Source organism: Balaenoptera physalus (genome assembly GCF_965194825.1).
Source record: "Balaenoptera physalus genome assembly, chromosome: 20".
Taxonomy (NCBI): Eukaryota; Metazoa; Chordata; class Mammalia; order Artiodactyla; family Balaenopteridae; genus Balaenoptera; species Balaenoptera physalus.
The window spans coordinates 51,986,501-52,002,242 of record NC_138901.1 but is presented as its reverse complement, the minus strand read 5'-3'; the positions used below and the strand labels follow the sequence as shown (position 1 = coordinate 52,002,242).

General features: G+C 39.9%; 1 protein-coding gene across 2 annotated transcripts in view; it reads left to right on the top strand.

The window, feature by feature from the left end:
• The window catches only part of SMG6 (SMG6 nonsense mediated mRNA decay factor), a 234,941-nt gene that overhangs the window by 6,083 nt on the left and 213,116 nt on the right, over window positions 1–15,742 (top strand). For both annotated transcript variants that reach the window (XM_082443411.1, XM_082443412.1), the window contains exons 5-8: window positions 2,937–3,043; window positions 3,284–3,362; window positions 10,992–11,102; window positions 11,462–11,674. In XM_082443411.1, the coding sequence (XP_082299537.1) occupies window positions 2,937–3,043; window positions 3,284–3,362; window positions 10,992–11,102; window positions 11,462–11,674 (510 nt within the window). The remainder of the gene's footprint in view (window positions 1–2,936; window positions 3,044–3,283; window positions 3,363–10,991; window positions 11,103–11,461; window positions 11,675–15,742) is intronic.

Sequence of the window (15,742 nt, the reverse complement as noted above, 5' to 3'; positions counted from 1 at the left end):
AGTTATGTGCTAGGCACTATGCTAGGTGTTGAGTATACAAGAATGAAAGATACAGCCCTGTGGGGGAACAGACCAATTAAACCAACAACTGTAACGTAATGTCATGAGTACTACGGCAGTGGCATATATAGAGTGTTGAAGGGGCATGGAAGGAATTGAATCTGCTTTAGACTGGTGGGGGTCAAGGAAGGTTTCTTAGAGACTGTCAAGTTGAGTTTGAAACATGACCAGGAGTGGAAGGGGCAGTTTCGATACAGGGCACAGTGAGAGACTCATACCTTGTTGGGAAGGCGTAAGAAGTCAGCATGCTGTTGTCTGTAATGTGGATTGGGCTGTTGGAGGAGGTACAGCTGATGAAGTAGGAAGGGATGGATCATAATCTCTTACATGCCACGCTGAAGAGTTTGGATTTTTTCCTGAAAGCAGTGAGGAGCTATTGATCGATTTTCAACAAATGGATAGCATAGATTTGTTCTTGGAACCAGTCACTCTGGCAAATGGGTGAGTTTGGGCAAGAGTGGAAGTAGGAGGGTCAGGTGTGGGCCTGAACTGAGGTAGAGGTAGTGGAGGTGGAGAAGAGGAGACAGATTGGAAAGATATAAGGGAGTAGAATTGAATTGCTGGCTGGTTAGGTGTGAATGATGAGATTGGAGACATGAGGAGACCAGATCATCTCCCATTTTGTGCCCTAGGAGAGAGGCTGAGAAGGAAGAGATTAGTTTAGTTTTGGATCAGCTTAGGTGGAGGAGCTTGAAAATGAACAAGTGAATGTTATGGTCTGTCTGGAGCTCAGGAGAAAGAGCTGGGCTGGTGATAGAGATTCAGAAGTCATCAATGTGTAGGTGATAGTTGAAGCAGAAGTTGGGAAGCTAGGAAAGCTAGCCAGAGAGCAGGGGGTCAGATTTTTAAGGTGGTGGTGGGTAAAATTGTCAAGTGCTGTAAAATCCTCAAATGTTAAGATTACTAAAAACTGTCCATTGGATTGGATGATCTTATCACGAGTTATATTAGTTGGAGAGGATGGAAACCAGATTGTAGTGAGTGAGAAGTGGGGCAGCAGATATAATGAGAGGGTAACTTAGACTGTTCTTTTAAGAAGGCTGTGAAGGCAAGAAGGGAAGATAGTAGTCAAAAGACATAGTGTCAAGAGAAGTTTGTTTCTAAGCTTGGAGAGACTTTAGCGTAATTATATGTTGAGAGGAAAGGGCCAGGGGAGAGGAAGAGGTTGATCCATTAGAGAAAGGAGTGTGATTTATGGAGCAGAGGCTTCCTCTTGCCTTTCTGCTCCTTCTGATGAATTGCCATACACATTTTCTATTACTAGTCAGCAAGTATCTGTTGAGTCCCTCCTCCACGCCAGGTGCCATTCTAGGCACACCTAATTCAGTGTGGAACGAGAGAGCCATGTTCCCAGCTCTCAGAGTTTAGAGTTTGATTAGGGATGAGTACAGGTGTTGCATTGGTAATTGCAGATGCATTGTCTTCCACAGAGGATGTTGGGGGGTATGGTGTGAAGGGGCTTGGAGGATCATAGAGGCCTGAGGAAGTCACAGTTAAGCTGAGGCTGAAGACCGGAGACCTTGGCCAGGTGAAAGGTGTATTCTCGGCAATAGGAACGGTACATGTGAAGGTCCTGCAGTGGGAAAAGCACCATGTGATAGGGGAACTGAGAAAAGCCTAGTCTGAGGCACAGAGAGTGACAGGGGAAGTTGTGCTGGAGACGTGAGCAGAGGCTGGACCATCTAGTACTTTATTCTGAGGATAGGGGAGAGCCTTTGGCTGAATTTGTTTTTTTTCTTCCCCCCCATTGAGGTAGCAAAGTGGCTGTAGAGTGGAAACATAGCGGTTTCCTTGGTGCTTTACCGGTTAAATACCAAGGATTCTTGGTGTTCATTCATAGAGAGAATGTGTGGAGTAGTCAGAACTCTGAAGGTGTATGACATGTAGTGATGTATAACTTTGCTGAGGCATACTTTTGAGTTATGTGTTAGGAGGCTGATGTGCAGTAGCTACTCACTTAGCTAGTAAATGAGCCTTCCTGTGGGGTCAGTATCTACTTTATTCAGTGACATGGTAATTTCTTGTCTGTGGGTGGAGTGGTATTATATCTTATGAAGTGATGTCCCTTAGGAAGGTTTTTTTGGTTGGGTACGTGTCTTGGGATTGTTAAGGGTTTACTCTTTTGTTTTCTCATTGAGTGACAGATGCCAAGCGCATCAGTGAGGAAACATATGTAGTATTACTCAGTCCTGGCATATTGTAGGTGTTTGCTAAAGGGTAACATTGTTTTAGGGAATTATTATTGTCTTGCAAAGGGGATGCAATGCAGTAACACAATACAGTGGTATTAACAGTTTGAGGAGCGAAAGATGATGGCAGGAAAAGAACAGAGTAAACAATTATTTTAATATTTGTATATCACTTTTTTCTTTTTGGCCGCACTGCGTGGCTTGTGGGATCTTAGTTCCCCAACCAGGGATCAAACCCAGGCCCACAGCAGTGAAAGCATCAAGTTCTAACCACTAGACCTCCAGGGAATTCCCTGTATGTCACTTTATAATTTGTATTTTTACACTTATTCCCTACAGTTTCCCTATGAAATAGGTATTTTTATATTCCGTTGAAGAAACTGAGTCCCAAAGACTTAGTTGATATCACACAGCTACTACAAAGAGAGTCAGAATGTTTTCTTCCACTTGACTGGGACTTGAAATAAGAATGACCTCCTGTCCCTTTTGCACTTTCTCAGTAAATTTTGCATCACATTGTTGGCTTTTTTTTCTAGTCAAGTTTAGACTGAAAACTTTTTGCTTTGTTGAGGACTACTGGTGCCTTATTATTAAGGCTGCTCTGTTATTTTGACCCCATCCCTGTCCTTTGGGGTTGAAGTTAGAGTTTCTTGGGTATATGCTACTAACTGATCGTTTTTCCTGAAGGTAAAATATGCCTTGATCAGTGCCCAGCGATGTATGATTTGCCAAGGAGATATTGCCAGATATCGGGAGCAAGCCAATGACACGGCAAACTACGGGAAAGCACGCAGGTACTGTTGCCTCTTGTTCGTTATTCCTCTTCCCTGTGTGGCTTTAATCCAAGCCCTATTAAGAGCAGTGGGCCACCTGAGCTGCCTCCTATATATATGTCCTACAGGTGACCCTATTGGCCTCGTGCTTTACCACTCCAAGGTTACAGCTTAAGTAGTAAGGGCTATCAGGTGATGAATTGGGAAAGTATTGATAGAGAACTTTTTTTTTTTTTTTTTTTTACTGTTTCTCTATTACAGCTGGTACCTGAAAGCCCAGCACATTGCTCCCAAGAATGGGCGCCCCTATAACCAGTTGGCTCTGCTGGCAGTGTATACGGTAAGAAATCTTGGATGGGGAAGTATTTTGCAGGCAGTATGTTAGAAATACGGATTTTGATAGCATCAGCTCCTGGAGCTAGATTTCATCTGAACACTATGACCCAAAGCATACCCCTTCTGCCTCCCATCCTCAAACTCCTTTTGTTACTGTTACTTTCAGAGGTAAGTTGTCAGGGATCCCTCACTTCAGTTGAATCCACTTTTACTGCACTTAAGTTCCTAGGGGAATGCTTATTCTCCAGCCAAACATCGCTCTTTGTTTTTGACCAAGGTTTCTGCTCTGAATCTTGTATTGTTTCCCTTCCCTAGGTTGAACTAGGTTACTCATTTCTAGAAGGAAAATAAGGCTCCCTTTATCTCTCCCCTTTAAAGTCCTCAACTAGCCCGAAGTACATCCTTCCTTCCTTTCCTCAGATCATCCCCTTATTCGTCTTAGCTTTTCACCTAAGGAGTCTCCTTAGCAGAAGCACAGTAAGTGCCAAATTGTACCTCCTTAGATCTTACCAAACTCCTCTGAATGTGCCTCTAAAGGTGAGCCTTGGGAGCTGACAGAGCCCCTAGTGAGGAAGCTGACTTCAAGGGGGAGGGGGAGGGGCCACTGGTAAGTACCAAAGGTTTAAGAAGCAGCTAACGTGCTCATTAGCAGGGAGAGTTTTCTTAATGCTGTAAAATTCATTGCCCAAATAAACAGTGTTTGAATTGATATTTTTATTCTACAAAGATTCAAAAATATTCCTAATACTTAATGATGGATTGAAATTGTTGATTAAGTAATGTGGTTTACAGATACACTTCCTGCAGAATCTATTGAATCTCTCTGTCTCTGCTTTTTACTTCTGTCCTATTCTCTTTGTGATATGCATTGAGATTTTTTTTTCACCCCTCTTTGTGGCTTTATTTTTCTCTCCCCTTTATTCTTATCCACCTTCTGTTTTCCCTTCTCTCTCATTTCTTGTCTCCTTTCCCAGTTTTTCTTCTTTGTAATCATCTAATGAATTGCTTTTTTTCTTGTTAACTAGAAAATATAATTTAAAAAGTTTTCCCCTCAATGGCTTTTAATAAAAATTGTCGTAAAATTCATGTAACAAAATTAACCATTAATTATGGTCTGTACCTAGGAATGGAATTGCTGGGTCATATGGTAATTCTATGTTTAACTTTCTGAGAAGCTGCCAAACTGTTTTCAATAGTGGCTGCACCATTTTACATTTCCACCAGCAGTGTAGGAGAGTTCTAGTTTCTTCATGTTCATGCTAACATTTGTGACTTTTCATTTTTTTGATTATGACCAACCTAGTGGGTATGAAGTGATACCTCATTGTGGGTTCCCTCCTCCCCACTTGAGGACTTTTTTTTTCTTCTTTAATATTTTTTTTCTTTTTTTGGTCAGTTTTAGGTTTACAGAAAATTGAGCAGAAAGTGCAGAGAGTTCCCATATACTTCCTCAGCTCTCAGTTTTCCCTATTATGAACATCCTGCATTAGTGTAGTACATTTGTTACAGTTGATGAGCCAGTATAGATATGTTATTATATTACTAAAGTCCATAGCTTACACTAAGGTTCACTTTTACTGTTGCACACTCTGAGTTTGAACAAATGTATAATAACATGTATCCACCATTATATTATCATGCAGAATATTTTCACTGCTCTAAAAATATCCTGTGCTCCACCCTCCACCTCTTTATCCTTCTTCCCTCCCCCAAACCTTTGGCAATCACTGATGTTTCTACTGTCTCTACAGTGTTGTCTTTTCCAGAATGTTATATAGTTGGAACCATACGGTATGTAGTCTTTTCATATTGGCTTCTTTCACTTAGCATTTAGGGTTATTTTTGTGGCTTGATAGCTCTTTTCTTTTTATTGTTGAGTAATATTCCATTGTATGGATGTACCACAGTTTATCTATTCCCCTATTGAAGGACATCTTGGTTGTTTCCAAGTTTTGACTGTTATTAATAAAAGTGCTATAAACGTTCGTGTGCATGTTTTTGTGTGGACATAAGCTTTCATCTCATTTGGGTAGATACTTAGGAGTGTGATTGCTGGGTTGTGTGGTTAGAGTATATATAGTTTTGGAAGAAACTGTCAAACTGTCTTCCATAGTGGCTGTACCATTTTGCATCCCTACCAGCAGTGGATGAGAGTTCCTATTGCTGTGCATCCTTGTCAGCATTTGGTATTGTCAGTGTTCTGGATTTTCCTCATTCTAATAGGTGTGCAAAATCCTATTTGTGTTAAACTTCATTTTAACTTGCAATTCCCTAATGACATACAATGTAGAACATCTTTTCATATGCTAATTTCCCATCTGTGTATTTTTGGTGATGTGTCTGTTTAGATCTTTTGCCCATTTTTAAATTGGGTTGTTTGTTTTCTTATTGTTGAGTTTTAAGAGTCATTTTATGTTTTGGATACCAGTCCTTTATCAGACATGTGTTTTACAAATATTTTCTCTCAGTCTGTGGCTTTCTTTTCATTTTCTTAGTGTTTTTCACAGAGCAGAAGTTTTTAAGGTTAATGAAATCTAACTTTGCCAACTTTTTCTTTCATGGATTGTGCTTTTGGTGTTGTATCTAAGAAGGCATGACTAAACCCAGGTTACCTAGATTTTCTCCTATGTTATCTTCTAGGAGTTGTAGAGTTTTGCATTTTACATTTAAGTCTACGGTACATTTTGAGTTAATTTTTGTGACAGGTGTAAGGTCTGTGTATAGATTCATTGTTTTGCATGTGGATGTCCAGTTGTTTTCAACACCATTTGTTGAAAAGACTATCCTTTCTCCATTGAATTGTCTTTGCTCCTTTGTCAAAGCTCGACTGACTATATTTGTGAAGGTCTATTTCTGGGCTCTCTGTTCTGTTCCATTGATCTATTTGTCTGTTCTTTGGCCAGTACCACACTGTCTTGATTACGGTAGCCTTATAGCAAGTCTTGAAGTCGGGTAGTGTCAGTCTTCCAACTTTTTTCTTTTCCTTCAATATTGTGTAGGCTATCCTGGATGTTTTGCCTTTCCATATAAACTTTAGAATCAGTTTGTTGACATCTACAGATCTAGTGAGTGTGAAGTGATATGTCATTGTGGTTTTGATTGCATTTCCCTAATGACTAATGATATTGAACATCTTTTCATATGCTTATTTGGATGTTTGGAAAAATGTCTATTCAAGTCCTTTACCCATTTTTTTAAAAATTAAGAAAATTTAAAAAAATTTTCTTAATTGTAAAATACACATAAAACCAAATTTGCCATCTTACCCATTTTTTAAAAATTAAATTAATTAATTTATTTATTTTTGGCTGCGTTGTATCTTCATTGCTGCATGCGGGCTTTCTCTAGTTGTGGAGAGCAGGGCTACTCTTCGTTGCGGTGCGCGGGCTTCTCATTGCAGTGGCTTCTCTTGTTGCAGAGCATGGGCTCTAGGCACGCAGGCTTCAGTAGTTGTAGCACTCGGGCTCAGTAGTTGTGGCTTGCGGGCTCTAGAGCGCAGGCCCAGTAGTTGTGGCGCACGGGCTTAGTTGCTCCACAGCATGTGGGATCTTCCCGGACCAGGGCTCGAACCCGTGTCCCCTGCATTGGCAGGCGGATTCTTAACCACTGCACCACCAGGGAATTCCCATCTTACCCATTTTTAAGTGTACTGTTCAGTAGTGTTGAGTACATTCACATTGTTGTGCAATCACTCTCCAGAACTCTATTCATCTTGCAAAACTGAAACTCTCTACCCATTAAAACAGCAACTCCCTATTTTTCCCTCCCTCTGGCCGTTGGCAGCCACCCTTCTTCACCTTTCCATCTCTGTGAATTTGTCTACTCTAGTTACCTAATATAAATGGAATCTGAAAGTATTTGTCTTTTTGTGACTGGCTTATTTCACTTAGCATTATTTCCTTAAGGTTCATCCATGTTACAGCTCATGTCAATTTCCTCCTTAAGGCCGAATAATATTCAATTGTATGTATATACCACATTTTGTTTATCTGTTCATCTCTCGATGGACACTTCCACCTTTTGGCCATTGTGAATACTACTACTATGAATATGAGTGTGCAAATACCTCTTCATGACTCTGCTTTCAATTCTTCTGAATATATACTCAGAAGTGGAATTGCTGGGTCATGTGGTAATCGTATTTTCAATTTTTGGAAGAACCACCATATTGGCAGCTGCACCATTTTACATTCCCACCAGTAGTGCACAAGGGTTCCAGTTTCTCCACATCCTTGCTAACACGCACTATTTTCTGTTGTTGTGTGTGTGTGTGTGTGTGTTTAAATAGTAGCCAGCCTAACTGCTTCAAAGTTGTATGGTATTGTGGTTTTGACTTGCATTTCTCTAATGAGTACTGATTTTTTTATGTTCTTGTTGGCCATCTGCATATTTTCTTTGGAGAAATGTCTATTCAGATCCTTTGCATATTTTTAAATTGGGTTGTCTTTTATGTTGTTGAGATGTAGGAGTTCTTTATATATTCTGACGTTTATCAGATATGTGATTTACAAATATTTTCTCCCATTTTATGGGTTGTCTTTTCACCCTCTTGATAGTGCCCTTTGATGCACAAAAGTTTTTTTTTTTAAGATTTATTTATTTGGTTGTGCTGGGTCTTAGTTGCGGCAGGTGGGCTCCTTAGTTGTGGCAGGCGGGCTCCTTAGTTGTGGCATGTGAACTCTTAGTTGCGACATGTGGCATCTAGTTCCCTGACCAGGGATCAAACTCGGGTCCCCTGCATTAGGAGCTTGGAGTCTTAACCACTGCGCCACCAGGGAAGTCCCCACAAAAGTTTTTAATTTTGATGAAGTCCAATTCATCTATTTTTTCTTTTGTTGCTTGTGCTTTGATGTCATAGCTAAGAAACTCTTAACCAAATTAAAAGTTAAGATATATTATTTATTTATTTAGAAGAAAATACAGGGATACATTTTTTATAGTTTTAGTTCTTATATTTAAGTCTTTGATCCATCTTTGGTTAATTTTTGTATATGGTGTGAAGTAAGGGTCCAATTCATTCTTTTGCATGTGGACATCCAGTTCTCCTAGCACCATTTGTTGAAGAGACTGTTCTTTCCCCATTAAATAGTCTTGGCACCCTTGTCGAAAGTCAGTTGATGTATGATAGGTTTACTTCTGGACTCTCGATTCTCTCCCATTGATCCATATGTCCACCTTTGTGCCAGTACTACATTGTTTTAATTACTGTAGCTCTGTGGTAAGTTTTGAGATTGGGTATGTGAGTCTTCCAAGTTTGTTTTTCTTTTTCAAGATTGTTTTGGCTATCTGGGGTTCCTTGGAATTCCATATGGATTTTAGGATCGGCTTTTTCATTTCTGCCAAAACAGTCATTGTGATTTTGATAAGGATTGCGTTGAATCTGTGGATTGCTTTTGGGAGTATTTACATCTTTACAGTATTGTCTTCTGCACAAACACAGGATGTTTTCCATTTATTTAGGTCTTCTCTAATTTCTTTCAGAAATGTGTGGTCATTTTCAGTGTGTAAGTTTTGCATTTCCTAGGTTAAATTTATTCCTAAGATATAAATATTCCTAACATATAAAGGTATGTTATTATTTTTGATGCTATTATGAATGGAACTATTTTCCTCATTTTTCAGATTGTTCATTACTAATATATAGAAATACAACTGATTTTTGAGTGTTAATCTTTTTTTTTTTTTTAATATGTATTTATTTGGCTGTGCTGGGTCTTAGTTGCGGTATGTGGGATCTTAGTTGTGGCATGTGGGATCTAGTTCCCTGACCAGGCATCGAACCCAGGCCCCCTGCATTGGGAGTGCGAGTCTTAACTGCTGGACCACCAGGGAAGTCCCTTGAGTGTTAATCTTGTGTCTTCCCTCAGTGGTCTGTTGCTACACTAATTAAATTGGTATGTGTTTCTTTCATGGACCTCTTACCTAAGTTAGTACTCTTTTCAAGTTCTTTTCCTCTGTCCCTCTTTTTCTGTCTCTGTGTTAACCCAGTTGCCTGTTTTTTTGGCCACGTCAAGCGGCATGTGGGATCTTAGTTCCCTGACCAGGGATTGAACCTGTGCCCCTTGCATGGGAAACGCAGAGTCTTAGCCACTGGACCACCAGAAAAGTCCCCCCAGTTGTCTTTTAAGATCACTTTCTCAGCTTTTCTGTAACCTTTCATTCAGTGGACCTCAAGTATTTACTGAGAACATGCTGTGCACAGTGCTTTGCTAGGTGCTGTGAGTGGTAAATATTTGATATGGTTTCTGTCCTGAAAGAAAACATTGTTGAGAAGACAAGTGAGGTGTATAGACAGACAATGATACAAATTAGACTTGATGCAATTTGATGCAATTGATTGTTCGATACATCATTTCCTATACCACTAAGAAAGAAGAATGTGAATTAAAATAAGACATGATGGTAGATAGTGATTGAGTTGTATCTTGATTTCAGAGATGTTAAAATATGAAAAAAATCATTGTAGAACTGGTAAAATACTGTAAAATCAAATGAGTGGCATAATTGGAATAACATTAAAGATAGCTCCCACGTAACTGACTGAAACTGGGTACCAGATGTTCTGTTAAACTGTATATATTATATGAATTTTAATCTTTTCAGGAGCCATATATGTTGGTGAATATCTTCATTTTACAAATAAGGAAACCTTTCTAGGTTGACTTTCTTAGGGTTATACCTAATAAATGGCAGGACCAAATTCAGACTCAGGCAGTTAAGCTTAGAATGTACACCTTTAACCATGCTAGATGAATGCAAGATGGGACTTTTAAAGAGTGAGTAGGTGCTGGGCAGAGAGAGAAGTAGTAGTCTAGGTGCATTTTGAGACAGAAAAAGTAACGATGTATATGATAGAAAGATAGAAAGGCTTTTTGATATTCTTTCCCCCTTTATTTCAGTGTATTCCCTTCTTTCTGACCCTCTCCCTTTCTTTTACTTATTAATTGGTTTTAAAATGGACTTGAAGTATTTATTTGCTGCATGCATTGGATAATAGTTTGTTTCCTTTTCTTTGTGGAGTCAGTATGTTGTAGTGAAAACATAAACTTAGGAGCCAGGCAGACCTAGGTTCAAATACTAGCTTATCTGGGATTTGGCTTTGAGACCTTGTTGGGCAAGTTATGTAATAATCTTCCTGAGCCCCTATCTCTTCATCATTAAAACGGGAATAGTAATCCCTGTGGGGCAGTTTCCTTAGGTTTGGAAATAATATCATAATATCTATGGAGTGCTGATCATTTACCTCACACTTAGCTATGCTTAATCAGTGATATTGCCATTGTTATTTACAATGTTTTAAAAACAATAATTAGTACATGCTGAACATTTGCTTTCTCTAAAAAGAAAACATAATTGGTTTCATATTTTCTGAGGCTCTTTATTCGTTTCTCCTGCTTCTGAGCATGTGGCTTTAAGAGAACCTCTACATGTAAGACATAGTACTGGGCAAGAAGAGAGCTCTGATGTATTCGCCATGGCTTCTCCCATGGATAGTTGTCTCATTTTCATGTTGGAACTCCTCACAGCTTGGAGCACAGGTTGGGAGGGATGGTAGGGTTTCCTGGGTCTGCTGACTCAGGCTGGAGTCCAGAAAAGAACTGGTTGACTCAGTGTCTCTGACCTTTTTCTGCAGAGGAGGAAGCTTGATGCCGTCTATTACTATATGCGCAGTCTAGCTGCCAGCAACCCTATCCTGACTGCCAAGGAGAGTCTCATGAGCTTGTTTGAAGAGACCAAAAGGAAGGTGAGTGGGGATGCAGGCAGAATCATTCCTTCCTAGAAGAATGTGTTTCTCTTAGTGTCTCTGTGTCCTTAAGGAAACGACTGATAATGTCCTGAAGGGGTCCCCTCGGGCTGTGCTGATGGGAGTCAGTCAGTCTCTATGCAGAACCAAACTTATCTTTAGGAGAGCTCTCCAGGGCCCACAGCATCTGGTTTACAGAATTAATAACTTTTATGAGACAAAACAGATGATACTCTGCTACTGTGGCAAAGTCTTTACTTTTTACAGTTCTTGGGCAACAAACTCAGGTGAGATGAGCACTTCTCTTGATTGGCTGAATCCCAGGACAGTCTGAGCTTATATGTTTGTATGTCGTACAGGCAGAACAGATGGAAAAGAAGCAACACGAGGAATTGGAACTGAGCCCTGGCCAATGGCGGAAAGGAAAGAAATCCACTTTCCGGCATGTTGGAGATGACACCACTCGCCTGGAGATCTGGATTCATCCATCCCATCCCCGGTCCTCCCAGGGCACTGAGTCTGGGAAGGATTCTGAGCAGGAGAATGGGCTGGGCAGCCTGAGCCCCAGTGATGTAAGTTCCTGAGGGTGATGTTATGAGCAAGACTAGCTGAGTAAGCATGAGTGCTCTGGTACATGCAGCCATGGAGCACTGCACAGACATTCCCCATTCATCTCAGGGAAGGCACATCACTTCAGGCTCCTTGATGTTCTCATCTGTGTCCTCCACCTACACTTCCTTTACCTTTGCTATTTGCTTCCCTCTCTCACCACTATGTGGCACTGTAGAATTTAGTAAAAGTAATTTTTCTAAGTGAAGATTAATTTAGGATTTGTATAGGATGACAGTTTTTTGCTGCTTTGGGTTTATAGTCATCAATATGATGCTTTAGGATTCTGTGTGGGATTTTTGAAGCTAAGGAGAGGACACAGTAGTTGGAAAACTGCAAATGGCGGGTTCATTGTGCCTTGAGAGTAAAATTTATAGAGGAGTGGGTGGTGGGGTAATCTGGGACCAGGCCTTGAAGGGTCATGTAATAAGTAATTTGACCTTTATCCTGAAGGTAGTAGGGAGCTACTGAGTGCTTTAAATAGGGAAATGTTAGATGTGCACTTCAGAAATATGACTCTGGCTGCTTTGTGGAAAATTTGGAGAAGGGTAAGACAGAAATAAGAAAAGTAGGAGCGTGCTACAGTAATCCAAGTGAGATGTGAGAAGGACCTGAACCAGGAAATGGCTTTGCAGATGGGGAGAAGTGAACAGAAGTATATTAATGAGGTAAAATCCAAAGGACTTGATTGGACATGGGGAGCTGAGGGAGAAGAGGGAATCAAAAGTAACACTTAGGTTTCTCACTTGGAAACTGGGTGAATGATGGTCTTGGTTTTAGGAGAAAGATGATGAGTTTAGTTTTGGACATGTTGGAATTTCTATAGGACATTGACGTGGAGATATTTAGAGGCTAGCAGATATCTGAAGCTGAGGAGAGAGATCTAGGCCAGAGATGAAGATACTTGAAGGCATCCTGTTATAGATGGTACTGAAGTCATAGAGAGTTGCTTCAGCTACTCAAGGAAGGAACATAATGATAAATAGGTTCGAGGTCTAAGAAAGAAAGGAGATAGATGGCAGGGAGAAGTCCTTGCAGTTGATGAGAAAGAAGTAGGATCCAGTGCACAAATGAGGGGATTAGCCTGAAAGAAGGTAAGAGAACCCCTCTTTCTTGTGCTTGAGGGCAGGGAGGAACAGATAATTGGGAATGCAGGTAAGTTTGTATTATAGGAGGAAGATGAGGGAGGGCCTTTTGATGATTTCTATTTCCTCTTTGAAGTTGGAGGCATGGTTGTCTAAGAATGAGTCAAAGGTGGTGGGATAGGAGGACTTGTCCTTTGGGGTTTAATTTAAAATTTCCGTTTATCTTCCTATATCTTTAGTCTTTAGCTGTTTTCTGGATGACTTGGAAAGCAGTCATTGCTTATAAATGAAACTCCCAACTTCCTATATGTCATGTTGTGCATGGGGCCCCAGTACATCAAGGTGCTTCAGAGGGGTTGCTGCTATGGTAGAATCCCTCACTACTGCCTCTTCTAGTTTGAATATTACCACCGCAAACTGGAAGCCTATTTGAATAAGAGATAAATTGTTCTATTGATTAGCTCCACTGTGTGTCTTTAAAATGAAAGCAACAATGACAATTTGAGAAAGCATTTTATGGCTTTCTTTGGCCTTGGCCTCAAGCTTAGGAAGTATCTCTCATAAAAGTTATAATTAATCTTTTATAGCTTTCTCTCTTCCATTAGGTGTTTTATTTATTTTTTAAGCAATGTGTTTGTAAGTTTGTGTTTTTATTCTTTTTCATTTTTAAAATTTATTTTATTGAAGTATAGTTGATATACAATGTTGTGTTAGTTTCTGGTATACAGCAGAGTGATTCATTTATACATATGTATACATATTCTTTTTCATATTATTTTCCATTATGGTTTCTTACAGGATATTGAATATAGTTCCCTCTGCTATACAGTAAGACCTTGTTGTTTATCCATTCTATATCCATTTGCATCTTCTAATCCCAAACTCCCAATCCATCCCTCCCTCACCCCTCCTTCTCCCTTGGCAACTGCAAGTCTGTTCTCTACGTCTGTGAGTCTGTTTCTGTTTCGTAGATAAGTTCATTTGTGTCATATTTTAGATTCCACATATGAGTGATATCATATGGTATTTGTCTTTCTCTTTTTGACTTGCTTCACTTAGTATGATAATCTCTAGGTCCATCCATGTTGCTGCAAATGGCATTATTTTGTTGTTTTCTATGGCTGAGTACTATTCCATTTTCTGTATACATATATGTATCACATCTTTTTTTTTTTGGAAAAGGAAAGTGATTTTTTTTTAATAGATCTTTATTGGAGTATAATTGCTTCACAATACTGTGTTAGTTTCTGTTGTACACCAAAGTGAATCAGCCATATGCATACATATGTCCCCATATCCCCTCCCTCCCACCCTCCCTATCCCACCCCTCTAGGTCATCGCAAAGCACCGAGCCGATCTCCCTGTGCTATGCTGCTGCTTCCCACTAGCTATCTATTTTACATTTGATAGTGTATGTATGTTGATGCTACTCTCACCTCGTCCCAGCTTCCCCCTCCCACCCCGTGTCCTCAAGTCCATTCTCTGTGTCTACATCTTTATTCCTGCCCTGCAACTAGGTTCATCAGTACAATTTTTTTTTTTAGATTCCATATGTATGCCTTAGAATATGGTATTTGTTTTTCTCTTTCTGACTTACTTCACTCTGTATGGCAGACTCTAAGTCCATCCATTTCACTACAAATAACTCAATTTTGTTTCTTTTTATGGCAGGGTAATATTCCATTGTATATATGTGCCACATCTTCTTTATCCATTCATCTGTCGATGGACATTTACGTTGGTTCCATGTCCTGGCTATTGTAAATAGTGCTGCAGTGAACATTGTGGTACATGTCTCTTTTTGAATTATGGTTTTCTCAGGGTATATGCCCAGTAGTGGGATTACTGGGTCATATGGTAGTTCTATTTTTAGTTTTTTAAGGAACCTCCATACTGTTTTCCATAGTGGTTGTGTCAATTTACATTCCCACCAACAGTGCAGGAGGGTTCCCTTTTCACCACACCCTTTCCACATCTTCTTTATGCATTCATCTGTCGATGGACTTTTAGGTTGCTACAATGTCTTGGCTATTGTAAATAGTGCTGCTGTGAACATTGGGGTGCGTGTATCTTTTCAAATTAGAGTTTTGTCTGGATATATGCCCAGGAGTGGGATTGCTGGATCATATGGCATGTGTTTTTATTCAGTGTGTAGCTTCTCTGAGCTGCACATTGGATCCATTACATTTTATTATTTTATTTTTAATTATACAAATAACATACGAATATATTTTTAGTAAAAATTTCAGATGATCACAGATGTGTGCAGAGTAAAATGTGGTAATTTGTTTTCTAAACTATTGTTGAAGCTGTTTATATATTTTCAGCCTATACATCATCCGTGGGTACATACACCATCCTTAATTTCTTTTAAATTTACATCTCTGGGTTTGGGCTTTTAGTTCTATACTACCAGCACTTGAGGAGGAAGCCTGCAGTTTCATAGCTCTCTGTTTATCCAGTTAGGAAACCACACTGCCTTTTTTACCTGCTTTCTCAGGCTCAAGCCATCTTCCCATATCCTTTTCTTTCATACAGCAGGCCCCAGGAACTCAGCTTGCTTTCTCTGTTCCCTGCAACAGGAACATACAGCTGATGGGAAGTGAGAATCTATTCACAGAGGTTTGAGTAATTAGGCTTTGGGGATACAGAGATTAAAACAACCAAAAATGATTTTTAACCTTAGGGAGCACTCAGTCATGTGGGGAAGACAGAAACATCCGATTATATTATATATTATAATGCAGTGTGCCAAGTGCTGTGATAAAGGCAAGGCTGAGAGGCTATGGAGCATAAACTAAAGCACCTGATGGGCATGGTTAGGTAAGGCTAGAATGAGGAGGCACTTTGTAGCTCAAGGATGATGTAAGGGCATTTCCACTCTTGGGCTGAAGGCTTAGGGAGCTGCAAGTCATTCAGTACGGCTGGAGGCTAGGATGTGAGCGG